This window comes from Rutilus rutilus (genome assembly GCF_951802725.1).
Source record: "Rutilus rutilus genome assembly, chromosome: 12".
Taxonomy (NCBI): Eukaryota; Metazoa; Chordata; class Actinopteri; order Cypriniformes; family Leuciscidae; genus Rutilus; species Rutilus rutilus.
The window spans coordinates 12,805,319-12,833,204 of NC_140217.1; the positions used below are offsets into that span (position 1 = coordinate 12,805,319).

Sequence of the window (27,886 nt, forward strand, 5' to 3'; positions counted from 1 at the left end):
TCACAGATTATTTTTTTATATTTATTTTTTCTGTATGACCATAAATGACGGAGTAATTTAAGTTTAAAGTGCTACAATGTAAAAAAAGTCCAGCAAAACACGGGGGCGCGTTTTTCGACCTCAGAGGGTTAATGTCAGTTTCCTGCTGCACTGGATCTTCATCTTTGCTCTCATCAGCCTCCATATCAGCGAGAAGTCCAGATCTGTAATCATCGTTCGTCTCGAAAACCCTCCGTGCGACGAGTGAGAGCTTCTTGAACTCTTCCTTGAGCTCCTCTTCCATTAGCCTGTGAGCTTCTCTGCTAAGGAAGTTGACTTGTCTCGTGAAACTTATTTTTGCAGCAGTCCTTTCTTTTTTAAGCTGCTCAATTGGTTTCCCCACTGCTTCTTCAGCCATTTTCAACTTATTCACTTAACACTCCAACAGCAACAACACCCTTCCTGTCTTTCACCTTCTTGCTCAAATGACGCACCGTCTGAGCTTGGCCGTTCTGCACTGCCCCAAATGTGAAGTCCACTGCTGTTATGCTGATCGTCAAACTGTGTTTACAAGCTGTGGCTGTCAGCTGTGGTTATCAACTGTCAAGTTACTCTTTGGATTTCACACATCAGTTTTGCCTCTAACTTGAAAAAGGACTTAGTCAACCACGGACACAGGAATCATCTAAAAAAATGGCTTTTACTTTCTCTTCAATAAAGTTGTTACAATCTTGATTTGCAGTCTGTTGATTTCATTCATATCACAATAGATTGGAACAGATGAACTTTGTTTGCAGTTAGATTAGTCTTGAAACAGTCATTCCTTTTGTAGAAAAGCTCAAGCTCAAATTAGGTTGATTAACCTTTAAAGAAGAAGAAGAAACGATTACGATTGTTTCTGCCCGTGTTTGGCGTTTTATGTGCTCTAATTACAAGCGCACCTGATTGAGATCACGAGTTGAGTTCGGCTTTTTCCAACGGATGACGGATGACGGATGACGTCATCTGGATGACAACGCTCTTCGTGGCTTTCCGTAACATCAGTAATCAGTTCGGCATACAAGTTTTTTCTTTTCAATCGTCCCCAATAATGTTTGAACTAATATAAATAAATGTGTTTAACTTCACAGTGCCCCTAGTGGAAACCAGGAAAATAATGTGCATTTCCCCACATAGGGAATACCTATCTAGTGACGTCATCTGGTGGAATACACTATATAATGCAAATATAATGCATTTGCTTCAAAATGAAAGGATGTTTCAACATAAGTCATGATTCATGTATTAATGACGGCCCCGGCTTTAAACAACGTTTTAATGGGTTTCAATGGGCCATTTTTGGTCATTATGGTGCTATATGTTCCTATTTGATCTACACAGTGTGTGTTATACATATTATGCAACATTGGATCAAAATTTTACAATTTATCCAAAAAGTCACAATTTTGCCAAATTACATACCATTTGCAATAAAACAGCCAAAATGGTCAAAGAAATTGAACTAAAAATGACCAAAAACGTCCTAATGCAGCATGAGGGTTAATACAATATAATTTAATTAAACCGTTTTTATGCAAATTCTGTCACCCTCCAATATCATCATGACATGGCCTGTAGTCAGGAAAGAAGACCCAAAAGCGGGAATATGTAGCAAACCAAACTATTTTTTTATGGGGTGGCCTGTCTAATTGTGACTCCCGGCCTAATGGTGTCCTGGACCGGTATTAGCCTAAATAATTCATAACTAAAACTATTAAAAGCATTTAAGTTAACTGAAATAAAGCTGAAATTAGGCTAAATGAATCGGGCCTAATAATATTAGTTTAAAAAAACTAAAGGAAATTAGAAATGTTGCCTTGCAATAGACTGAAATAAGTAAACTGGAAAGCTCTAAAATTATTAACTGGAAAGAAATAAACTTAAACTAAACTTAAACTGAAATATAGATAAATTATATATATATAATTTAATATAGCCTAAATTAAACCTAAATAGCAATATATAATAAAAAAAAAGCGCATAACGAAATTGCTTAAAATTAATGTCTTTCGAAACGAGTAGGGGTGAAACCCCGGCATCCTGGCCAAATTTGCCCAGTGACCTCTGTCCATCATAGCCTCCTAATCATCCCCATATATATATTGTGGCGGACTACCATCGTTCCGACATCAGTTGCCCTTGGCAACACACACAGAGCAGCTGACCAGCAATCAACACACACACCTGACAGCTATCTCCCTTCATCCCGACATTAGTCGCCCTTGGCAACACACACAGAGCAGCTGACCAGCAATCAACGCACACACCTGACGGCCATCGACCAACTCATCACTGGGGCCATATACCCACCAGTGAAGAAAGACCAGTTGAGTTTTGATTTCCCAGACATTCACTAACTTCTGTTTGCCTTCTGTTTACCCTTTTCGCTTACAGAGAGTGATTAATGAGAAGGAACCTGGAAGCCTTCATAGAACTCTCTGCTGTCTGGCTGAAGTTTGCAGTCTTCACTCCACTTTCTCCAGCACTCTCACAACAGAAGCACAAGAGCACCAACACTCCTTCAATCGTCACTATTGCACAAGAAATAAACGCACCCTCCGGGTTTAACAACTTAAGTGTTTGCTCTCCTTTTTCCCCAAGCCCTGCTACAATATACTAATTGGCTTTATCACTCTGTCTTCTCTCCACCAATAAGCTAGTGTGTGGTGAGCGTTCTGGCTCAATATGGCTGCCGTCGCATCATCCAGGTGGATGCTGCACACTGGTGGTGGTTGAGGAGATTCCCCCTTCCATGTAAAGCATTTTTAGTGCAGAGAAAAGTGTTATATAAATGTAATGAATTATTATAATTATTATTAATACAAAATGAAAAATAAAATAATACAAAGAAATTAAAGAAATTATTAATTCTGATCTTCTGTTTCATTAATAAAGTTTGATTTGCTCTTCTTTTTATGACTATAGGCCATGGCATGATGATACTGCCAATTGTGATTGACATTTCAGCACTTCGTGGAGACAGCGACATTAATAGTTCTAAGCACATACTTGCACACACTTAGAGCTCAGGAGTTCAGGAACAACCTCAATCCATCAGGAAACGCCAGGTCACTGCTTTCCACTGCGCTTCATGAAGGGTTTTTCCCCCCCAAAATCACATGCTTAATCTGTGAGACCTCCGGGGTACCCCCTGGCTGACCCACTGACCATGGTAGTGAGAGCGGATGTGAGTCTGGCTCTGAGCCCAGAAACCAATCATCTGGCTGTGAATGCTTAGGAGAGGGCTGAGGATTCCTCTCTGGTCTGATGCTCGCGGCAGCCTGGGCAAGAATGTTAGCCTCAGTCTGAGCCACCACACCAGACCCAACAAGTCCAATCAAGTCATCCGGCTTTGAAGGCATAAGCCTACCCTCTGATGCTGTGATTGATAACTCATCCTCGTCACGAATCCTGAATGAGAAATTAAACTCATCCACAAAAGAACAAGTACCACAACGTCCCCATGGCCATACTCTCACAACACGGCCCAAACAGTTGATGCACAGATCTTGGCCTTCCGAGGGACAAAGATGTCGACCACATTCAGAAATACATGGGTGGAAATCTTTAAAAAGATGCTGTTTGCTCGTTTAGAGTATTTTACTCCTTTAGATCGCAGTCGGAGCGTCCAGGGGAACTTCCCTGCACTTATGTATCTGTGCATAGGTGGGGAGACTGGCCCCGAAGAACAAATCTGAAAGAAGTGGCATGTAAATTCCACTCGCCAATTTTCATTGACCTTCTCTGAAGTAATCAGAGGTGTTTGGGGCTCCCAAGTGTGACTCTTATCACATCGACACAATGTGAGTGAGCTTGTTTCCGCCACAGAACTAGGGCTGGGACGGTTACCGCATTACCGCAATACCGCGGTCACGTGACGCCTACCGCGGGTCTGAGCTCGTCACCGTCATCACCGCAAAAAAAAAAATTAAACACATGTGTTCACGTTGTGTCTAATGACATGGATTCATTGATTCTAATGACATGGATTGTGTCTAATAACATTGTGTCTTACATGGATTCAAGGTTTTCTAAACAAAACTTATCATCAAAAGATGGAACAAATCCGACCTTTCGCAAGTTGTTTCATGACACATAATAACATTCCATTCGTAGGCTATTGACTATAACCCCTTATTTACACTCTGTGGCTTGTTATGGCTGCGACGCGGCTACCGGAGCTGATCGCGCCCACTCTAGTCAATGCTTGTGTTTACAACAGCCACGACGCGGCGCGTTTCAGAAGTGTCTCTCAGCGCCGCTTCGATAAAGATAGGCGCCTAGTCTATTTTCGACGGACGCCGCGTCCAAGCCGCACCGTAAATAAATAAAAAAAGTAAAAGCAGGACCTCAGCTTTTAATTGCACGTGCTTATTTAACAGAATTCTCTCACGTGAAGACCGCATTTGTCAACCCTCGCGGAGTCGCGGCAAGTGCACACTCACAGCACCAGAGAGTAATCTTGACGGCACTTGCAAAAAAATGGATAAGTAGGCTACCGGTACATAATCAAATTCACAAATATTACACCATTTAAACATTATTAAAAATACATAGGCTACTGAGTTACTAAAACAATATTTGTCAAAGAATAGGCTACACTTGTATGTTCACAGTTTGAACGTTCTTGTTTCCATTTGTTTAATTTCAAGATCTGAGGTGAATTATCCATTGTTGCTTTTACAGCTACAAAGCTGGAGCACTAAACAATATTCAAAGTCACATTGCATGCTTTTAACATTAAATAAAGCACATAAACACTACCTGAGATTATCATTGACACACTTTGTATGTTGTTCCAGCCGCAACGTCGCAGAAAAAAAAACTGGGGGAGGGTGGGGAGGGGGGTTGAGGTTTAAAGCGGTTTACCGCAATACCGCGGGAATTTCTTGCTTTTCAACCGCGGTAAGAAAAAATCCATACCGTCCCAGCCCTACACAGAACAAAAAGTTATAAAGGTAATTGCGACTTTTTATCTCACAATTCTGACTTTTATCTCAGAGTTGCGTGATATAAAGTCACAATTGCGAGTTATAAAGTCAGAATTGCGTGATATTAAGTCACAATTGTGTTATAACGTCAGAATTGTGAGATATAAACTCGCAATTGCGAGACTTTTTTTTCTCAGAATTGGATGTTTATATCTCGGAATTCTGACTATATAACACGCAATTGGGAGATATAAAGTCACAATTGCGTGTTATAAAGTCAGAATTGGGCTGAATCCCAATTCTCTGTCTTACCCCTTCCCCTTACCCCTTTCCCTTAGTTTTGCACGTTCACATGAGAGTAAGGGCTATCCCAATTCTCATTTTGATCTAGGGGTAGGGCTAAGGGGAAGGGGTAGATACCCCTTAAAACCAAGAATTTTCGCGAGCTTACTTGAAACCAAGGGGTACCCAGAATGCACTGCGCAACCGGCAACAATGGCGGACATACCATCAAGAGAGTCCCATAAATGTAAGTATTTTCGGCTTAAATGATTGATTGAAAAATTATGACAGTCTTGTTTTGTGCTCTACACAGTCATGTACATATATATTTGCAACCATGTTGTTAATTGAAATATTTTTAAACGTTTTTAAAAAAGAGGACGTTGCATGGTAACCCTGGAGACATCGATACGTGCTTTAACGTTACATATACTGTCCTGTATCACACAGGGACACAGGAGGAAACCCGGCAGCTGATCCACTTTCGGGATGAAAATGAGCTGAAGTTTCTAAGATCAAAATATGATCTGATTTTTTTGCCTGTTATGTTTACTTTATTGGCCAATAAAGACAGATTTTTGTTAACAAAGAAAGTGTTTCTGAACATCAGTGACATTCAAAACAGTGATAACTGAAACAGATATACAAAACACCATGCGTGTGTATAAAATATTAGTAACGATGTATGATGATGTAACCAAGTGGTGTCTCATTTCATAGGGGTATGTTTTCACCCCTAGCACTTACCACTCGGTTTCGAGGGACAAGGGCTATAGGGGTAAGACGAAGGGGTAGGGGTAGGGGAAGGGGTAAGACAGAGAATTGGGATTCAGCCTTAAACTTGCAATTCTGAGGAAAAAAAAGTTTTTTCAAAAAAAGTACTTGCAATTGCGAGTTTATCTCAAAATTCAGAGAAAAGTTGTTAGAATTGCGAGATATAAACTTACAATTGTGTGTTATAAAGTCAGAATTGGGAGATATAAACTCCCAATTCTGAGAAAGACAAAAAAAAAATCCTTAGAATTGGACTTTATAACTTGCAATGCGAGTTTATATCTCAAAATTCTGCGAAAAGATGTTAGAATTGCGAGATATAAACTTACAATTGCGTGTTATAAAGTCAGAATTGCGAGTTTATTTCTTGCAATTCTAACTTTATAACACGCAATTGTGAGTTTATATCTCGCAATTCTGACTTTGTATCTCACAATTCTGAGAAATAAAGTCAGAATTACGAGATGTAAACTTGCAATTATGTGATAAAAAGTTGCAAAATCTTTTAAAAAGTTTTATTGTGTGGCGAAAACAACCTTCCCTACAAATGATTGGGTAACACTTTATTTTGATAGTCCGTTTATTGAGACTTTACTAGTTATTAGTAGCCATTCAGTAGCTTTTCAACAGTGCATCAGTTGACATTCAACAACAGTTTCAACAGACAAGTAACATACGTTCAACTGACTGCCTATAGACTATAAGGTACAATTCAAGTGTTAATCTACAGATTTTACAAAAAAGTGCCTGTTGACTGTCAATATTATTTTGCAACAGGTTATTAACCAATTGTCGACTAACTTTCAATTGTCAACTAACTTTCTGTAGATTGAGTACCAACAACTCAAGATCAATCTGTCAGTTAAAAGTCAACAGTCATGTCAGCATATGAAGTAGGCCTATATGATACTGTATATCCTACTCAAGGGGTCTCATGCATCAAATTAATGGTTATTTTAGCTGATTTAAAACTGTTTTAAAAAAATTGTTAACCATTTGTAGATAATCTGTTGATAGTCAACTAAAGATTAGATCTGTTGCTTGTCAACAAATAAATTGTTTATGATCAGTAGACTATTAATAGACATTATCCACTAAGTGTTAGTAGATAAATTTTAGGACTATTTAATTAAAATGAAAAACAGTTTATATCAGTAGAAAGTCTATAACCTATCAACAGATTGAAAACATACTTTTTTTGTACGTTTGGATAGATGCTGAAACGTAGCCTATGATACAGACATGTCTGCAACGTAGAATTATTACGAATTCACAGCTACAAAACGTTTACGAATCATAAAGATATCTGTATCATTTCCCTTATACTGTTTTATAGATAAATGTAAGCTCCCTTAACCCTACTCCCAAACCTAAATATAAATTACTCATTTTATACAGAATATAAAAAGAATAAAACACTTTATGGACAGAGATGTGTAGGGAAATGCCAGTTTTATTAATAGCATTAAAATATATTTTGAGCCACTAACATTAATCCTACTCCTGCCCCTAAACCTACCCATAACCATTTCTTAAAACTATGCAGGCTAAAATGATGAAGAAAAACAACATATGTGCAGTGTAATCATAATAATTTATTGCGAAAATGTAAATCGGTAAGTTACCAAAAGTCGCTCAAATGACGATGTGTTGCAGTCCTCTCTGGCAGTATATAATAGTTTTGTATAAGGGACAGAGCAGAATTTAAGTTATTAATCCATGAAAATGTTAACCCAGCTTCCCTCTACGTAAAGACGGCGCGCGCGCTTCTGCATTTCAATGTTGTTTCAACTGAAACACGGCATGCTGCAATCTGTGACGAAGCAGGCGAGAGCCAATGAGCGTTTGATATCACTGCCGTAAAACATGTCGTAACGCTTCTTGAGGGCGCAATTTTTGAATTTAAATTCATCACGAGCGCGGGATTTGACATTTACGGTCGCTGCTGAGAATGGAGATGGAGATCGCTGGATGTGGATGAAGGGCTGAATTTGGATCTGTTTCTTGCTTGCGTATGGATTATAAAGATTTGGATTATACATCTAATGTTACGTTAGCTAATTAAAATTATGTATTTTGTTAATTTATATTGTGTTTTGTTGTATTATGGTTCTATAGGAGAAAACGCCTTTTGTGTCTCACCGTAACGTTAAATAAACTAAATGTTACAAAATGGTTAAACGATTAAAGAAGGTATTGTTAAAGGTTTAAACTATAGTCTTGTCTGTTAATCCTCCGAAGCGAGTTTATTGCAGCAGGAACAGAGATTATTTCTTAAATGAGTAGGGTAAGTGTACCCATTAAGCCCATGTACCCTTTAAGCCCACTTTCAACTCTGAAGTCAAATAGAAAAAAGAGAAAATAATATTTTATGCTGCTTATTATTTTAACCAATCCAGTGATTTGTTACTTCCCTGACATTTTTTATTGCATACCAATCACATTTGGCAATGTTGAGTTAGCCCCACCGATGTGCATGCTGTCTCAGGTGACCTCACACAAAGTCACCCCAAAACTTTGGTGTTTCGGGACCCTTCAGAAATCAACACATTTCTGCAATTTTCAGCCATTTCTTTGGAAATTACATTGATATTATGTAAAATAAGAGATAAATGTATTGTTTTTTGTGTTTGAACAAATAGTACTTCATCATTTTATATCATTTTCTTTTAAATTGAAAGATGAGTTTTATTAGCTTGCGTTCAAAGCTAATCTCTAGATCAAACCATTAGCCTTACAGAAAGATAGAATGCCAAAGAATTAAGCATGTGAACTGCAAACAATAAATGTTTTGTGATTCATTTTACATTAATTTACTAATAAATACATCATAAATTGTTTTGTAGAGAAGATTTCTTTTATAAATTAACTTTTTTTTAAAGATGGGCTTAAATGGTACAGTGCCACAAAACGCATGCAAACTAGAGCCAACACAAGCTAACCTTGAATGGAAAAAACTTAACATTTCTTAATGTGGGCACAATGAAAATTACTATGATACTTAGTCCACAGTATATTTAAGCTCCATGCATGTATTTGTAAACATATCTTACATTTTTAAAGGAAAACATTGTCTTTTTTCACCATTACTCACTGTGGAACCATTTAAGCCCACCTTATGTGTTTCAATGAGGAATCCCTCTAATTGCAAACTGATTCATTTTCTGAAAGTGTTTAATGATAACGTGTCTTTGTGTGCTTTTATCTTACTAACCTTTTACCCTTACCTTACTTACACACAAATTACACACATTCATTCAAATGAGATAGAGCCCGTTTTGTCCTAAAGTCCTTTATGTATAACTGGGCATAATTCGGGAGCCAAACTGAGTTAAGGCTTGATATTCCGGGCATGGAGAGCTCCCAGAGGGACCCTATATTCCCCACAGTCCTCGGAGTCAAGCCGACCTAAGGCTGCATACTCCCGGTGTGGGGGGCCCACTAGGAGACCCTCTGAAACCCCAGAGTCTGGAGCCCCAACTCAGCTTCCTTCCCGAGATACACCCAGTTTAACTTCCACCTTTGACCAGGCATAACTCGGGAGCCAAGCTGGCTTAAGGCTCCAGACTCCCTGTGTGGGGTGCCCACTAGGAGGCCCCCCTAAGCCCAGAGTATGGAGCCCTAACTCGGCTTGGCTCCCGAGATACACCCGGTCAAACTTCCAGCTTGACTCCAGCTTCAACTCCAGTCAAGCCAACTTAAAGCTCCAGACCACCGGCCACTAACACCAACCCATCATACCCAGGGCTCTAATCAAACATTAGCAAAATTATTATTTTTTAATACTTCCCTGTCACTAAATAAATATATTGATGTTTTACTTCTTTAAAATCATTAATTTTTTTTATATTTTGTGAATCAGTGATGATGTGGGCTTATTTGGAACACATGCGGGCTTAAATGGTGCCAGAAGTACCAATTAAGCCCATGCCAGACTTCTGACTTTATTCCTAAATTATCTTAATTTTATATTCTAAAATGTTCATCAACTAATTAATACAATTTCAAATGAGAGATTAATCTTGCATTTTAACAAATAATTTTTCTTATAAACTATGTCAATATCTATGAAAAAAACCTAGACTTAGATTTTGGTGGGCTTAATGGGTACACTTACCCTAACTGTTATAACGTTAAACTGCATTTAATAAATGCGATTTTCTGTAAAACTTACTGTCATGAAAGGCTAAATGTATTAATTAATAATTATTGTTATTTGTTGTTTATAACTTTTGATCTTGGCGTCGGGCATTTGAAATGATGAGTTTTCTCATTTGGAATGCTCAATATACTTTTTTTCACATAATCAGATGGTTCAGATGTGATCGTGATATCCTAGTAAATAATGGGTTGTATTATTATTATTATTATTTTTTTTTTAATAAAAGTGTTGTTTTTTTTTCCTCTGATGTGCTGGCCATAGTGTTTGTTCTACTTCAGTCAGGTTAGGTATGCAATCTGTTGATAGGTTATAGACTTTCTACTGATATCAACTGTCTTTCACTTTAATTAGATAGTCCTAAAAGATATCTACTAACACTTAGTGGATAATGTCTATTAATAGTCAACTGATCATAAACAATATATTAATCTGTTGATAGGTTATAGACTTTCTACTGATATAAACTCTTTTTCACTTTAATTAGATAGTCCTAAAATATATCTACTAATGATTAGTTGAGAATGTCTATTAATAGTCTACTGATCATAAACAATTTCTTTGTTGACAAGCAACAAATAAGCAACTACATGTAATCTTTATTTGACTATCAACAGATCATCTACAAATGGTTAAAACATTTTTAAAAACAGTTTTAAATCAGCTAAAATAATCATTAATTTGATGCATATGAGACCCCTTGAGTAGGATATACAGTATCATATACTTCATATGCTGACATGACTGTTGACTTTTAACTGACAGATTGATCTTGAGTTGTTGGTACTCAATCTACAGAAAGTTAGTTGACAATTGAAAGTTAGTCGACAATTGGTTAATAACCTGTTGCAAAATAACATTGACAGTCAACAGGCACTTTTTCGTAAAATCTGTAGATTAACACTTGAATTGTACCTTATAGTCTATAGGCAGTCAGTTGAACGTATGTTACTTGTCTGTTGAAACAGTGTTGTTGATTGTCAAATGATGCACTGTTGACAAGCTACTGAATGGCTACTAATAACTAGTATAGTCTCAACGAACGGACTATCAAAATAAAGTGTTACCAATGATTGGCCTTACTTCTATATGGGCTAGTGGATGTGAAGTGAAGTTCTTTTGAACACAGAACATGGCACTACAAGTATATCAATATATGTTTTATTTGTTGTGGTGTGATGTGAACTGGAAATGAGAGGCTCTTAGACATTATTGCTCAACACAGCATGACCAAACACTCTTGCTGTCAGTGTGGAGCAAAGGTGAAAAAAAAAAAAAATTGTTTTGCAATGATACTCAAGGCCACAAAGAGATGAGACAAGCAGATTTAATGTAAATTCGGAACAATACCAGAGCAGAAAACGGAGCCGCAGAGCTTGCTTTAAGGTATTATGTGATTATTAGTATTGTATTAAGGTTTCTTGTAAAATAGTAATACTTTTTTACAATAGCTAGTGAAGTCAAGAAAGCTAATCAGATCTATCCTTATTATGTGTTCAGGTTTACAAAATAGTTTTAGATTTTATACTCTAAATATTTTAATGACTGAATATATTATATATATTATATATATATATTTTTTACTGTTCACAGTATCAGTGTCCTCTTGTCCTATGTGTATTTAGACAGTGCTATGTGTGTTCCTGTTTCTTACTGGGGTAAAAAATTGCTTGTCTATGATCATCTACTGTAAAGATATGATATTAATGGTATTTATTTACTTATGTTATATTTTCTGTATTTTTGAAGGTTACTGGAGCTATACAGTTGATTCCAATGGACAATGCCAAGAAATCTCTTGATGTGTTCTCGACCTCCCTGTCAAAGTAACAGTGTTTGTATTACGATTGTCCTTTTATATGCAAAGCTTTGTTCTATTAATTCATAATTAGAATAAGCTTCTTTATATTTGTTTGTGCAAAACTGGGAACTGAGTTTTCAAGCAAGCCATTTTGTGACTAAGTGTGTGTGTGTGTGTGTGTGTGTGTGTGTGTGTGTGTGTGTGTGTGTGTGTGTGTGTGTGTGTGTGTGTGTGTGTCACTGTCCACAGATGCATATCAGCCTGTGGTTCTATGACCCAGCAGCTCTTACCACGTTGGACTCAGCACGCCAGACCCTTCCGGGTCATCAACTCTGATCGCTCCATTAAGAAAGGCATCATGGCAAGTGACCTGAGAGACCTACGGAACAAGGTGAGGACAGCAATTAAAAGGATCGGTAGAAACAAAAAGAATCAGAAATAATTATTTGTTTCTTTATGAAATCTTTATCTTTAAATATAAATATCTTATATATAATATCTTATATATAAATATCTTAAATATTTATATAAATAAATAAATATAAATATTAATAAATATCTTAAAGACTAGAAAAGTGTGCTTGTCTATTCTGTCTGCATGGTCTGATTTGCAGTATGACAAGACAACATTTATGTCAGAATAAGCATTGAGTCTTATTTAGTTTATTAATCTTGGTTAAAACAGATTTGCTCTATGTCTTAAATCTGAGACCCCTACATCTTTGCTACCTCTCAATTGCAAAATTGTTCATCGATACATACAAGATACATACTAACATACTCTAATATCTCTTTCAAATAACAAATAGGAAATTCAGTCCAATAAGTTTGCATTTTTTTCATGTCTGACATATTCTAAAACAATACTACATGGTCCTGTATGACACTAAAAATGTATATAAAAACTAGTGAATGAATCATTTCTGACAGTGAAGGTAAATTTTGTTAGATACATTGAAGATCAGGAGATGCTCTTTCAAAATATTTCAAGCAAAATGTTGTTGTCTTATCCTTAATCATTCATTTTTCAGTATTGTTAGCTACCTCAGTCTCTGAAAACCACAGCAACAGAGGAAAGACGATTGAGGAGATTGAAATAAAAGTGAAATGTGAAGAAATATTTGTAATTCACACTATTACAGTATGTCAAATTTAACTACACTAGATAATATAATGTTTCCATTAGAACTGTTTTTTTTTTGTTTTTTTTTGGCTTTTACCATTGTAGTGGTCAAATTGAATCAATATATGTGATCATTCAAATGTTGGATTTTTAGTGCCATGTGGAGCCAGCTCTAGAACAGAAGCACTGCATTAAATTCCATCACAGTTGCTCCAAAGTTTTTTCAAGGAAGGCATTGTTTTTCCTTTCTAGGTGATGGATGTATTTCACATGCATTGTGTCAGTGCTTTAGTGTTGGATGAGGATGGAACTGGAGTGGATACTGAGGACTTTTTTCAGACCTTAAAGGACAACACTGACCTCATGGTCTTAGGGAAAGGACAAAAGTGGGCCCCACAGCAGGTCAGTGTTTTAAACTGAGGTTCTGGATTAACAGCACACAGCAATATTTGTTGATATTGACTGTAACATTTTAAATGAATTAAATGAATTCTGTGAACAGTTTGTTCTGGTTCTCAAACCTGATTGCCTGAGAGCCTTTTCCAGGCATACGATATTCTACTGATACCATTCGGAAACAGCTTCACTATTTGTGACACTCTGCTTGTTTCTGCCTGATCTATACTGACAGCATCTCTCACAGTGAGCTTCAATGGCGGGGGAGCAAAAACACAATTCATTTACAAATACTACTTTTATAGTGTCACATAATGTAGTTTTAAGAGTATTTTTAGGTGAGAATGTAGTCGTATAGACCTTAAATATGCGTTTTACATTCAAACCCCTGTTTGAAAATTTGTTTAGGCGTATTCGGAGATGTGAGCTACAGGCCGTTAGTGGCCATTAGTGCTCATGTACCCACCAAGAACAGCTTTATCTAGGCCAGTCCTTCAGGAATTTGCTGCTTATGTACATAGTGGTTAAATATGAGATAAAATTAGTTTTGGGTATATCAAACGGGCAATCTTTGGTCTTATTAATCTATTAATTTGTTCCAGGGCAAATTGATTTGGCTAAAGGCAAAGTTAAGTTTCAGTAACTGAATCTTGGGCTCATCTCTTAAACTGTCAACTTTAGATTTTAATCCGTGGTGGAAGGAAGTAATTCAGCACAAAAGAGTGTTTTTAAAGACACTCCATATCACATGACTATGAGTCATCATGTCATTATCTTCACCGCTCACCACCACCTCTCTCTGTGCCAGTTCCATGGTCAATCCAGCTCCCTGCTCAGCAGAGGATTGTAGTGGTTTCCTGTTACAATGTTTGAATGAATGAGGCATTTATCTCCCCTGCCGGAGAGCCGCTTCAGGGGGTCGAGAACGAATCTCGAACGATACCCGAAGAGGTTGAGAGGCCTCGGGAGGCTGGTTCCCTTGGTAAAATATTTCGATGTATGGAAAAATCTAAGGAATATTTCTCCTTGGGTCCTGCACACCATTCAAAAGGGTACAGACTGCAGTTCGGTTTCCGCCCACCGAAATTAAGCGGGGTGGATTGGACTGCAGTCTACCCAGAGCAGGGTCGGGTATTGGAACAGGAAGTAAACTCCCTGCTGGTAAAGGAGGCCTACTGGTGTTCCTCCGCCGGACAGGGAGTCCGGGTTTTACAGCCGCTACTTCATAGTTCCCAAGAAGGATTGGGGGTTGCGTCCAATTATAGATCTCAGGCACTTGAATCAGTCTCTGAGGATGTTCAGGTTCAAGATGCTCACCATTCCCAACATTGTGAGTCAAATCAAATCCGAGGATTGGTTTGTCACGATAGATCTGAAGGATGCATGCTTCCACATATCCATCCTTCCATCTCACAGGAAGTTCCTGAGGTTCACTTTCAGGGGTGAAGTGTTCCAATATCGGATTCTTCCAGCCTAGTGATCTCCCCTCGCACATTTACCAAATGCATGGATGCAGCTCTAGCTCTGCTGAGGCTTTAGGGTATCGGTGCTAAATTATATCGACAACTGGCTTATTATGGCCCAGTCAAGAGAGCTGGAAGTTCGGCATCGAGATGTCGTCCTTTCCCACATCCAGAGCTTGGGGTTGAGACTCAACACAAAGAAAAGTGTATTGGCAACAGCCCAGAGAACCACGTTTCTGGGAGTGGTGTGGTATTGTGGAATGCCGCATCCAACGTCATTCCATTCGGCCTGCTGCACATGAGGGCCCTGCAGTGGTGGTTGAAAACCAAGGGGTTTTCCCCTAGGGGGAACCCGTTCCGCATGATCAGGGTAACGCGCAGATGCCTTCATTCCCTATCTATGTGGAAAAAAAAGCTTGGTTTCTGTCCCAAGGTCCCGTGCTGGAAGTGTCATGTCGCCGGAAAGCCGTTTCAACAGATGCCTATCTCATGGGCTGGGGTGCGGTCATGGACGGCTGCTTTACGAGAGGTCTCTGGCAGGACCATCATTCCTCCTGGCACATAAATTGCCTGGAAATTATTCGAGAGATGGCGATGGCGCATGCTCTGCTGCGACAGCACGGCCTGTACTTTGTTTGACTCAGTCCGATTTATTTTACTTTGATTTACTTTAATTCGAATTATGTTTATGTTAAGTTACACTCAGCTAGATGAACAATGATTCCTCGTTACAAGGCGATTACCGTTATTATGACCGCCGCTTTTTTTTTGTCATCTACTGAATTTTTCGTCAACGATACCAGGGACACCGAAACACCGGGGAACATGAAATTTGGTGGGCATGTAGCCCCACTAGACTTTTACGGAAAAATTTAGTTTTTCCGTAAAAGGAAAAACTCCCCCCCCCCCCCCCCCCCCCCCCGCGCTGGGCCCCCCCAAACCCAAAAAATGCAGTTTTTCCTAAATAACTACCTGAACCGTGGCACCGAGGATGAAGAAATTTTTATGGTATGTTGGTCTTAAGGGCCCACATCAACCTAGCCCATAATCACTCATTAGTGATTTGCGCCCCTTCCCATAAAAAATGAAAATGCAATATTATTCTGCTTTAATCGCCCCTATCTTCAGTTGAGATGTTCAGAACTGCACCATATTTCATGTGTATGATTAACTTGACATCCTCTGGGGGTATGCTAAGTTTCGTAGAATTTCATCCATGGGGGGTATAAAATAAATTCATTTATGTGCACATTTAGTGACTGTACACTCATCGGCCTGTAGATGGTGCTGTTGAGCGAAGGGTTGCTGGTTTAGGATGATACTGTCACACACACACATGCAGGAATACAAACAAATGCAAGCATGCACACACACTGACATCCACACGCACAGACACACACACACAAACACACACGCGCACACACATGTACGCACGCATACATACACGCACAGACACACACACACACAGACACACACATACACAAACACACACACATACACACACACAGACAGACATGCACATACTACTACTTTTTTTAGGTATCAGCCATATACCCGATTTACCAATACCCAATGTGTTATGCTTGGGCAGTATACTAATGAGGTGGGTGGGACATGTTTCATGCCATGTTAGATCACATCCTGAGAGTCTACGCTTTCAGAAAATATATAGTTTATATAGTTGAATCAGTTTTCTCTTCATGGTACAGACCAAAATGTATTATGTGTACACTTTCTTCACCTAAATCCATAAAATCCCATTAATTTCAATGGGACATTTACTTAAGTGTTCTACTAGGTACAGTGGGAATGAGTTTAATTTTGTTTGTTTTTTTGTTGTTTAAAAAGCTGTTTTTTGTTACCAATGTAGCATGAAAAAGACTTGCTTGAACACAATAAGTGTGTTTTTGAAACTCATTTTTAAAATACATTATGTAGGGAAAACCACTGTTATGAATGTGACATTTTCACATTACGGATGTTAAGTGTCTAAACTAATGACTTTTGATATAAAACTTAAATAGTAATAGCAAATAATTACAAAACTCTAAATTATCCATGATCCACAGGAATACTCCAGACAGTCTTTTAAAATATACAACTTATATACATAAACACGCAATACAGCCAAATTGCTCCACGTCATTTATTTTTGTGGAAAGCCAGTGCAGGCCTGAGCGGCGGTCATATTTTGTACCGCCATGCGGTACATCTAGTTGCCCTAATCTTAACGGCATGGCTGATCTGCAGGAACCACGCACACCCAACAGACTCTTGCAACAGGTTACTTACCTATAGCCGTGATGTGCTCTTACTACATCGGTCCTCATTGCTGTGTAACATCAAGCCTGATGTGGTTTTACCACCGGAGCTTCGGGAAAAGGAAAAGAGGAAGACGTGGGGGCATTCGCTGCAGAATTAGGAAACGTCCATTTAAACCTCCTCTTCCCTCCATCATACTATCAAATGTACGTTCACTTTGCTATAAAATGGATTTGTTACATGCCAGGTGTAAACTGGAAAGGGCCTTCAGGGATATTTGTATCATAGCCCTGTCAGAAACATGGCTAGACCAGTCAATCTCAGATGCCGAAGTCAGTCTGGACAATTTCACAATAATCAGGGCAGACAGAACCGAGCAATCGGGGAAGACGCGCGGCGGCGGGGTATGCCTGTACATTAACAACAGGTGGTGTAATAATATCAAAGTACACCACAAGTCATGCACAGCCGACCTGGAGATACTAACTGTGTCCCTTCGCCCCTACTATTTGCCTCGGGAATTCCCTGTTGTTGTGGTCAGCTGTGTTTACGTTGCCCCCAGCGCTAACATCAACACAGCAGCTGAGCTTATAGCCGGGGATGCTAACGACAAGTTATCTAGGTATCCCGGCGCTCCGCTGTTCATTCTGGGGGACTTCAATAACTGCAAGCTGGACTGTGTGTTATCTTTCCAACAGTATGTGGACATCCCCACTAGGCGGGCAAACATCTTGGATATGTGTATTGGTAATGTAACCGATGCATTTCATACGTGTTCCTATCCCCCGCTGGGAGCAGCTGATCATAACATTGTCCCTCTACTCCCGCTGTACAAACAACAACTGAAACGACACAGACCACAACACTACAGCGCCCCACAGTGGTCAGGGGATGCTATCACCTGCTTACAGGGCTCCTTGGCATGTACCGATTGGGACATATTTGATGGGAATCTGAATGATAAAGTTTCTGTTATTACTGATTAATGAACTTTTGTATCAACACGTGTATACCTGTCAAAACAGTAAGGAGATATCCCAACTCCAAGCCATGGATTACCCCTCAAATAAAACAATGTCTTAAAGAAAAACATAAAGCCTTCAGAGAGAAGAACTGGGTTGGCCTGAAACTGGCAACCCGCAATATCAAGAATGAAATATTCAGGGCAAAACTGAAATACAAGGACAGACTGGAAAATGAATTTTCCAATATGAACACAAAACAAGCGTTTCAGACAGTTCGGACACTAACAGGGTGTGAATCCAGAAATACCTCATGTGTAAATACTGTAGCGGATCGAGCACTATTTGTAAAATAACTCAATGCTTTCTATGCTCGTTTTGACAAGCAGGATTTCTCAACTGAATGTGAAATTATTTTGAGATCCCTCCCTCCTCCAGACCCTGATGAATCACCAACCTTCAGTGTGGAGGATGTGAGGTGTCAGCTCAGCAGATGCAAGCTGGGCAAGGCCCCGGGTCCCGACAGCATCTCTGCACAGGTGCTGAAGAATTGCGCTCAGGAGCTTTCATCTATTTTTTACTTACTTTTCAGTGAGGCTTATTTCACTGCCACCATACCTCTCATATGGAAAAAGTCCATTATAATCCCGGTCCCCAGAAGGCCACGGCCCATGGAGCTTAACCACTACCGACCTGTTGCCCTTACATCTATAATTATGAAATGCCTGGAGAGGCTGCTGCTGAAAACCATCTTGCCAGCTGTTAACCCACAACTGGAACCCCTTCAATTTGCCTATAAGGCTAAAAGGGGCAGAGAGGACGCTGTAGCCTGTCTGCTGCATCTCCTCCTTCAGCACCTGGATTCCCCTGGCAATTTTGCCCGGATACTCTTTGTGGACTTCAGCTCTGCTTTTAATTCCATCCAAAGACACCTGATGATTCAAAAGTTGTATCACCTCAACATCTGATTCATTTTATACACAATTTCCTTAGCAACAGGCAACAAGTAGTACGGATGGGCTCAATTACATCTTCTGCTCTCATCATCAACACTGGAGCACCGCAGGGCTGTTTTTTAAGTCCTTTTTTGGACATCAGTCCATTATCCATCATCAAATATTTAAAATATTCAGATGACACAGCCATTCTTGCCCTGCTCAGAGATAACAACTCTGTTATGGACTATCACACCACTGTTATGAACTTTGCCCAGTGGTGTGAGGATAACTATCTGAATCTTAATATTAGCAAGACAAAAGAGCTGATAGTCAGTCCCTCTTCATCACAGCATCCTATTGTTATTCATAATCAAACAGTTGAAATAGTGGACAGTTTCAAATATCTTGGAGTAACAATGGACAACAAACTTACCTTTGATCAGCACATTATGGACATTCAGAAGAGAAGTCACCAAAGAATGTCAGTCATTCGAAAACTCAAAGGACTAAATGTCTCTCCTCGATTGTTATTGCTACTTTATCAAAGCATCATTCAGCCAATCTTATTGTATTGTTCTGTCTGTTTTTTTCAACATGCTTTCTGTTAAAAACCGGACCAAACTTTCAAAGGTGTCTAATATTGCTTCGAAAGTTATAGGTCTTCCAACACTTAACCTTATAGAACTTAATAATAGAGCTATCACACACATTGCAATTTCAATAGAACAGGACTCCACACATCCGCTTAATGAGTTTCTAGCCCCACTGCCCTCAGGGCGTAGGTACAGGACTCTGAGGTGCAGGAGGGCTCGCTTTGGAAGAAGTCTGATTCCCGCAACCATTACATACCTCAATAACCGACATTGTTGAGTGTTACTTGCCTTTAAAAAAATATATATATATTATGTCTATTTGTATTATATTGGTTATGTTGTGTGTGTTAAACAAGTGCAGTGCAGTGGAAAAGAATTTCCCCCTGGGGACAATAAAAGTTAAAGTAAAGTAAAGTGAAATGCTGGCGGTGTTCCAAGCTCTGAGGAGTTTCCTGCCAGACCTAAAGGTCACCACCTCCTTTTGAGGTCAGACAATATGTCAGTGGTGGCTTATACAAATCATCAGGGGGGGGTCTAATATCCCGCCCTCTATGCAGACTAGCGCATCAGATCCTCCTGTGGTCCCGGGGGCAGGGCCACATTAAGAGCTCACTGGGCCCCGGGGCTATGAGTTACTGCAACTCAAATTGACTGATTAGTTCAAGGCAACCCTAGTAGTTTCCATTCTGGGGTGATCCAAATTGTTGGTTGTCTCCTCTGAAAGCAAGTCCTCGCTCAGATATAAATTTAATAACGGCAACTACTCTTTTAAGAACCTCTGAACAGTACTGGCTCTCTGTTTCGTACTGCTGTTTTAATTCATTGTCAATTTTACCCTGCTCTGCAGTTCTTGAAATCCACACAAGCATGCATTTGCGATGTGACTCAGATCCCTCATGCTCGACAGTCCGTTCATTTGCATGCTTCCAATCATTAAAGCCATCAGCACTTCCAAATTTTGAATGGGCATTCTTGCCAATTACACCAAACAGCCGGCACACAAAACAATACACAGGTCCCTTAGATGGGGAATAGAGCAGCCAATCTCGTCTGACATTTTCACCATTCACTAGTCTGCGATTAAAAAGACTTTTTGAAAATCTTCTCTTTTGATTTTTATATTGTTGTTCTGATGCAGAGAAATCAGCTGTCATATTTTGACAAAACTGTGGTCCTCTATCAGCCCAGTACTCCCGAACCTCGTTGTTGATCTCTCCCCAAGTTCCAGGATCAGTGCTTGTGTACGCTGGGATATCAACGGCGTGCAGGGTAGGAGAGGAAGCCGATGCAAGGCCGCTGATCTCAGGTTGATCTGCAGAAGGCCATCCCAGTTCATTATTATTAGCATCAACCTCAACCAAAACCTCTCCTTGCTCAGTCTCATTAGCTCCAGCAGCAGATGAAGTCAATGTTTCATCTTTCTGGTGATCTGGTCAGGATAAGCATGAAACATTTTTTACACATAAGGGGCCCTATTTTAACGATCTGAAACGCAAGTATCAAGCGCGAAACGCAAGTAACTCTGTTACTCTGCTATTATACCGGCGGGATAAATGACTCTTGAGCCCGACGCAAATCTAAAATGGGTTGGTCTGAAGTAGCTTCATTATTCATAGGTGTGGTTTGGGTGTAACGTGAAATAAACCAATCAGAGCGTCATCTCACATTCCCTTTAAGAGCAGGCGCGCTTGTTCTATAGCGGATTCCTATTATAACGGCGGATTTGCACGCCAGGAGCGGTTCACAGCCGAGGAGACCGACGTTCTCGTCAGGGCCGTAAAACACAGAGAAGTGACGTTGGGGATGGAGAAACACACCCAAATTAACTTCGGTTAAACAGGCGTATGATAATTTGGGTAAATGTGTAAGCTGGATGTATGCCTTTATAATAAACCGTCTATCTATCTATCTATCTATCTATCTATCTATCTATCTATCTATCTATCGTAATAATGTATGATTTGCAAAAATGAAAACTGCTGCTTCTGTGTAGATGAGAGAATCAAAGTGTATGCGCGTTGTACACACGCTACATTGATTATGGCCAAGCATGCGCCCTTAAAATAGCATATGAATAACATGCGCAACGCGCCACTGACTTTAAACTAGTTTTTTTCGGTTAGTGGCGGAATTGTTTTCTAAACCTGCAAAATAGCATGAGGGAACGTTTGCGCCGGAATACGCCTCCTCTTTGCGCTGAACCGCCCCGGGAAGCGCAAGTGTATTTCTTAGTTAACCGACGTGCATCTGTGGAGGGAAAAGTCCGCTGTGCGCGGGTGCAAAATAGGAATGATACATGCGTCGGTGTACAAAGTCAATTGCGCTGGGTGCAAGATAGGGCCCAAGATGTTAGATTAACACTAACCTGTCAACATGGCTTGCTAATAGCGAATATAGGGGTGGGCGATGAGCAAAATGTTATATCATGATACGAGTCATTTTATCTAACAATAATGATATATTTCACAGTCTAGTTATATTTGCTTTTAATAAGATTGTATCATATCAAAATTTGATGCCACTGAAATTTCATCATTCGTATCACCAATTTCAATATCACAAAAAAATAATAGTAGCTTATGAAAAGAAACTCAAGCTTACTGAAGCGGCAGTCACAAATAACAATAGAATAAAGGCACATAAGAAATCGACCTACTTGAAAAACTTAAAGCACTGAATAATATTATATTGTATAAAGTAATTAAATGTACAATTCATAGTTTTCAATATAAATTCAAAATACATTCATTCTTATTAATTTTACAAAAGTGATTCAGTCAAGGGCAGTAAATTACTTTCTTTCTGATGTTTGATTAACATTATTGACACAAATGTCAACAGCAGCTTTATTAGCAGCTGCTGTCACTTTAAGACCTCGGGGTCTGAACTCAAGTGCGTTGTGCAAAACCATCTCAAGTTCACCATGGTTTCAAAACGAGCACTTACCAAAATGAATTATCCACGGCTGCTTAATGTGCCTGAGTGGTTTAAAATCATTTGTATTTGAACCACAATGCTTAAAAACGTGTTTAAATGATAAGCTTACATCATGAATCATGATGGCATAGCACGATTGACATATTTCTACTGGGTTATATTATCGCCAGCCCTTTAGGCGAATATAGAGTTTGATCAAACACAAAAAGCAATATAATACATCCATCAAGTTAATAACCAAACTAACCAAAATTGGTGGGGTCGATGACGCGGTGTTTTTATCTGCTCCATCATGTGCCCAGCCCACTTGCTGTTCCACAACTTCCACCACTCCGTGATCATCAGCTTTAATAAAATAACCAGATAGCTTGGGGATTTTACTGAGTAGTTCATGTTTCCTCTGCTGTTTGTCTTTTAAAAAAATCCTTTTTTGAGCCCCACTCTCACATTTTTTTTGAATAGATGACATTTTTGCATCGAAGACGAAGACTGTTCTTTGGATGGGAATTTTCAGAATATACTAGAATGAAGTGAAAAGTGGAGGCGATTGACTGGTGGATGCGTATATTCTAATAAGGCACAGGCAGCGATCACCTGATTCACCCTGCCCTGCTGCTCACGGGGGTTTGATCGACAGGCTATCGGACCAATCATAACGCCGAATCCGCAATTTTGTCCGACAACGTGGTGAGGCTTTGGCAATCAGCGTTACCGATGGCTAGTCAATCTGCTCCACAGCCAATCACGGGCCCCCTCCTTGCTTGGGCCCCGGGGTTTTAGCCCCGCCTAGCCCTATTGTTAATGCGCCCTTGCCCAGGGGAGACTGTTGTCTCTCAGAGCAACATACATCCCAGGGGACCAGAATCAGGCAGGAGACATCCTGTCGAGGCAGGGGCTGAGGCCCGGAGAATTGAAGTGGTGAAGGTGGTGAAGGTGGTGAAGTCGATATGCGAGAGGCTCGGCCCAGTGACATGAACCACTGTGGTTCTCCCTCACATATATATATATATATATATATATATATATATATATATATATATATACATATTTCACCCTCAGCCAGAACTATAGAAACTGTGGGTCTGGCCCGTGAGGGGGCACAGTACCAAGAGGCTGGCCTGTCAGTAGGAGTAGTCGAGACCATACTCAGCTCTAGAGCTCCCTCCACAAGGAAATTGTATTACAGCCTAAAATGGAATGTTTTCACTGTTTGGTAGAGAGCGTGAGGTGGACCCAGTTAACTGCCTGGTGGCTTCAGTGCTGGAGTTCCTCCAAGATTGTTGGCTGGTCTTACCCTGTCCACACTCAAGGTGTACGTGGCTGCCATTGCGGCTTTCCACGCTCCTCAGTTGCTGGTGTTTTTCGGGTCGCCCAAGAAGGGGCTTCCTGCATAGAAACAGACCATAAGCAACTGGATCGTTCAGGCTATCTCTATGGCCTATTAGGTGCGCAGCTTGCCTTCACCTTTGGCCGCCAGGGCTCATTCAACCAGAGGCATGGTGTCCTCTAGAGTCATCCTTTCAGGGGTGCCGATCCTAGAAGTGTGCGATGCAGCAGGATGGGCCACCCCTCATACTTTTATCAGATTCTATAGCCTGGACATTCCTTCTACGCCAGGCACTGTACTGCTCTCATCCTAAGTGTGCCTGTGCGCAGCTTCACACTGGGACAGGCAGGGCTCGTTTTGGCATAGTGGGTACTCATTCCCCAAAGTGTTGTCATCAACGAAGTGCGAGTTCCCTCGAAAGGGAACCCGAGACGTTTTCTGTGTTTTTAAGAAAATGGAAAGTTTTTAAGTCTTTTTTTAAAGTCGTTTAAGTGTTAAATGATTCGTTATTTTGAACATTTAAAAGAGTTTGTAGAACATGATAATATATATATTTTTTTTTTTGGTTACCATTGTGGTGAACAGGTGAGCTTGTGCTTAGGTTGTGAGCAGGGTTGTGCCAATAGATAATAGTATCGTGTATCAACGATAGTCATAGTTATCGCTGATGGCAGGTGCCTTTGACAATATCAATACGATAATTGGCTCGTTTTCCATGTATTAAATTATTATTATTATTATTATTATTATTATTATTATAAAGCTAGTATTGTTATTTAATATTAGGAACTAATGCCTTGCCTAAATTCATAGCGACATCACTGACACGCGCGTATGAGGACTATGCGTGTATGTTTGTAAAACAGACTAGAAAACTACATCCCACATCAAAATTTAATTGCAAGGTGATCCATTCACAAATTGTCAAGAGTGTTTGTTTTAACAAACACATCATTCTTATACAGATCCAAGATGAAAACAGCATCGTTGTTCGTCAGTATTTTGTTTCCATAGCACATTAACAAAACATTTAATGACACTAATAACACTAAAAACAATAGGCCTACAATTACAAAATATTATTAATAATAATAATATCACTAAAATGATATAGGCCTAATAACAGTCTTTAGTTTACGAACACAGCACATCTCTGCCATCTGTGAAAATAAATAGCAGCTTCAAACACTTGTTTAACAATAAATATTCTTCACATTTTTTCACTGTCATTAATGTAGGTCCACAAGAGAAATATTAAGCCAGTAAATTAAGATAGTTGCTATACCGCCATCATGGTCTTGAGTGAATGCGGCATTAATGCAGCAACAGATGCCGAAAGCAGTCCTTTTCTGCTTTCACTTTAAGGGAATAAGCGCATTTACATGCACGTTACATACATCAGAATAGAATAGAATAGAATCGGGCATTTATATAGCGCTTTCATATGTACTACTGTACACCCAAAGCGCTTTACTATCATATCAGGGGATCTCTCCTCAACCACCACCAGTGTGCAGCATCCACTTGGATGATGCGACGGCAGCCACAGTACAACGGCGCCAGTGCGCTCACCACACACCGGATATAGGTGGAGAGAGGAGAGAGAGATATAGAGCCAATTCAATGTAAGGGGATTATTAGGAGGCCATGATTGGTAAGGGCCAATGGTGGAATGTGGCCAGGACACCGGGGTTACACCCCTACTCTTTACGAGAAATGCCATGGGATTTTTAATGACCACAGAGAGTCAGGACCTCGGTTTAACGTCTCATCCGAAGGACGGATCAAAGGTAAAACAATTTTTTTTTATTTCCTCATAATATACATTTGCACATCACCTATTTTCAATGATTCTCAAACGACTCGCCAAATGAATCAATCTCTCTAAATCCCTCCTTTCCGCGAGCTACTCTGCTCTGATTGGCCAGACATCGAAAAATCAATGACAAAATTAACGAAGCGCACAACTGATGCTGGCGCGTGCAGTAAATAGGCTTGTTTGAGATGCGCCTTGCCTCGCCTGAAATGTATGCGAGAGTAGGCGGCTGCAGTGAGAGGAGGAGTGAAAAAAGAGCAGGCAAGCCGGACAGTTCTCTCTTCACGCAGTGGATCTGACACCTGTGAGATCAAAGATGGATATCACGGGATTCACGCTCGTGCACAGTGTTGCCAATAAACTGGATGGAATTTAAGTTCTGTTGCTTCTATATGAAAATAAATAAAATGAACAAGACACCCAAAGTACTTGTTATTTAATTCCATTCCAAATTATCGTTCGCCGCTGCGACACACACGTTCTCTCGTAAAAGAGCAAAGGCATTTTTCAATGCCCATCATGTCCTGCCCGCCCTCTGCGGGATGGCGGTCCAAACTGAGTCTGCCCACTAAAGCCTGCCGGACTACTTCGACGCTAATTGGTTGCGCCTACGCCGCCGCCGGTCAGGCCGCATCCGCTCTACATACCATGGCTGTTTTGCAGATTTACCAGGCCAACCTTCTCCGTTCACTGGACGAGGCTGGCCCATCTGCGGAGGGCGTGACGGATTTGAGAAGCGCAACGGACCTAGCTCTCAGAGCTACCAAGACCGCCGCCCAGGCTATCGGCCGCAACATGGCCGCTCTCACCGCCACTGAGCGTCATCTGTGGCTAACACTGTCCGACATGTCTGAGTCTGACCGCGCCACCTTCCTGGACGCCCCCGTGTCACCGACTGGTCTCTTCGGTACCTCGGTGAAGGGCTTCGCGGAGTGATACACTGAGGTACAGCAAACGTCTCAGGCTATGAGACACTTTTTGCCGCGGCGTTCCAGTTCCGCAGCAGGCCGCGCTAGAAAGCAGCCGCCCGCTCGGAAAACAGCGCCCCAAAAGTGCTTGCGACTCCCTTTAGGGCGCAAGTTATCTCCCTTTCGGCCCTCCCTGCGTCCGACAGCGAGGCCGGGGTTAACTTCCTCTGCCCTGTGAGGGCATTGAGGATTTATGTGGAGCGCTCTGAAGCTTTTAGGCAAACGGAGAAGCTTTTCGTTTCATTCGGTGGCCGCATCAAAGGGCTAGCCATCTCGAAACAGACCCTGTCCAGATGGATAGTGGACGCTATTGCGTCAGCTTATGCGTCCAAAGGCCTGAACTGCCCTTTGGGGGTTAGAGCCCACTCGACTAGAGGTATGGCCTCGTCGTGGGCATGGACAAGTGGGGTTTCAATCCATGACATTTGTATGGCAGCAGGCTGGGCCTCGCTGTCTACATTTACTAATGTATTAATCAGAGTTACTGAGAGTTCCCCCTCCAAGGTTGTAAAATTCTATCTGCCTTTTCCATCCTTCTCTCATAATTGTATTTAACAATTTCTTTAAAGTTGTCAGGTAGATGAATCCCTAATATATTAACTTCTCCATTAATCCATTTAACAGGAGCAGAACTGTTTAAAATAAAATTGGTGTCTTTTAATGTCCCAATTCTCAAAATGTTACATTTCGCAAAATTAGGTTTCAATCCAGATATTTTAGAAAAAGTATTTAATTCCCTTATTAGTCCTTCCAAAGTGGATTGTGTTGGTTTTATGAAAAAGGTTGCATCATCAGCATACATTGTCAGCTTAATCTCTTGACCATTTGGAAATAGACCTGGTATATCTGGATTGTTCCTAATTTTAATAGCCAGAATTTCAATACATAAAATAAAGAGATATGGTGACAAAGGACACCCTTGACGGACTCCTTGCGTTAATAAAAATGTGTCTGATATATGACCGTTATTGATCACTCGACTAACAGGATGATTAAAAAGAGTTTCAAACCACTGTATTAAGTTATTCCCAAAATTAAAAAAGCCAAAACATTGTTTTATGAACTTCCATTGAACTTTATCAAACGCCTTTTCAAAATCAGCAATAAACAATAATCCTGGTTCCTGATGGTTCTCA

The 27,886-nt window shown here is 40.2% G+C and overlaps 1 protein-coding gene across 2 annotated transcripts in view; it reads left to right on the top strand.

The window, feature by feature from the left end:
• The first annotated feature begins 11,418 nt into the window (after nt 1–11,418).
• cidec (cell death inducing DFFA like effector c) overlaps nt 11,419–27,886 on the top strand; it is a 50,777-nt gene continuing 34,309 nt past the window's right edge. Inside the window, exons 1-4 of one of the 2 annotated variants that reach the window (XM_084426092.1) lie at nt 11,419–11,550; nt 11,914–11,990; nt 12,215–12,356; nt 13,341–13,490. In XM_084426092.1, the coding sequence (XP_084282218.1) occupies nt 11,941–11,990; nt 12,215–12,356; nt 13,341–13,490 (342 nt within the window). In that variant the 5' untranslated portion in view covers nt 11,419–11,550; nt 11,914–11,940. The remainder of the gene's footprint in view (nt 11,551–11,913; nt 11,991–12,214; nt 12,357–13,340; nt 13,491–27,886) is intronic. The other variant, XM_084426093.1, reaches the window with a different exon arrangement.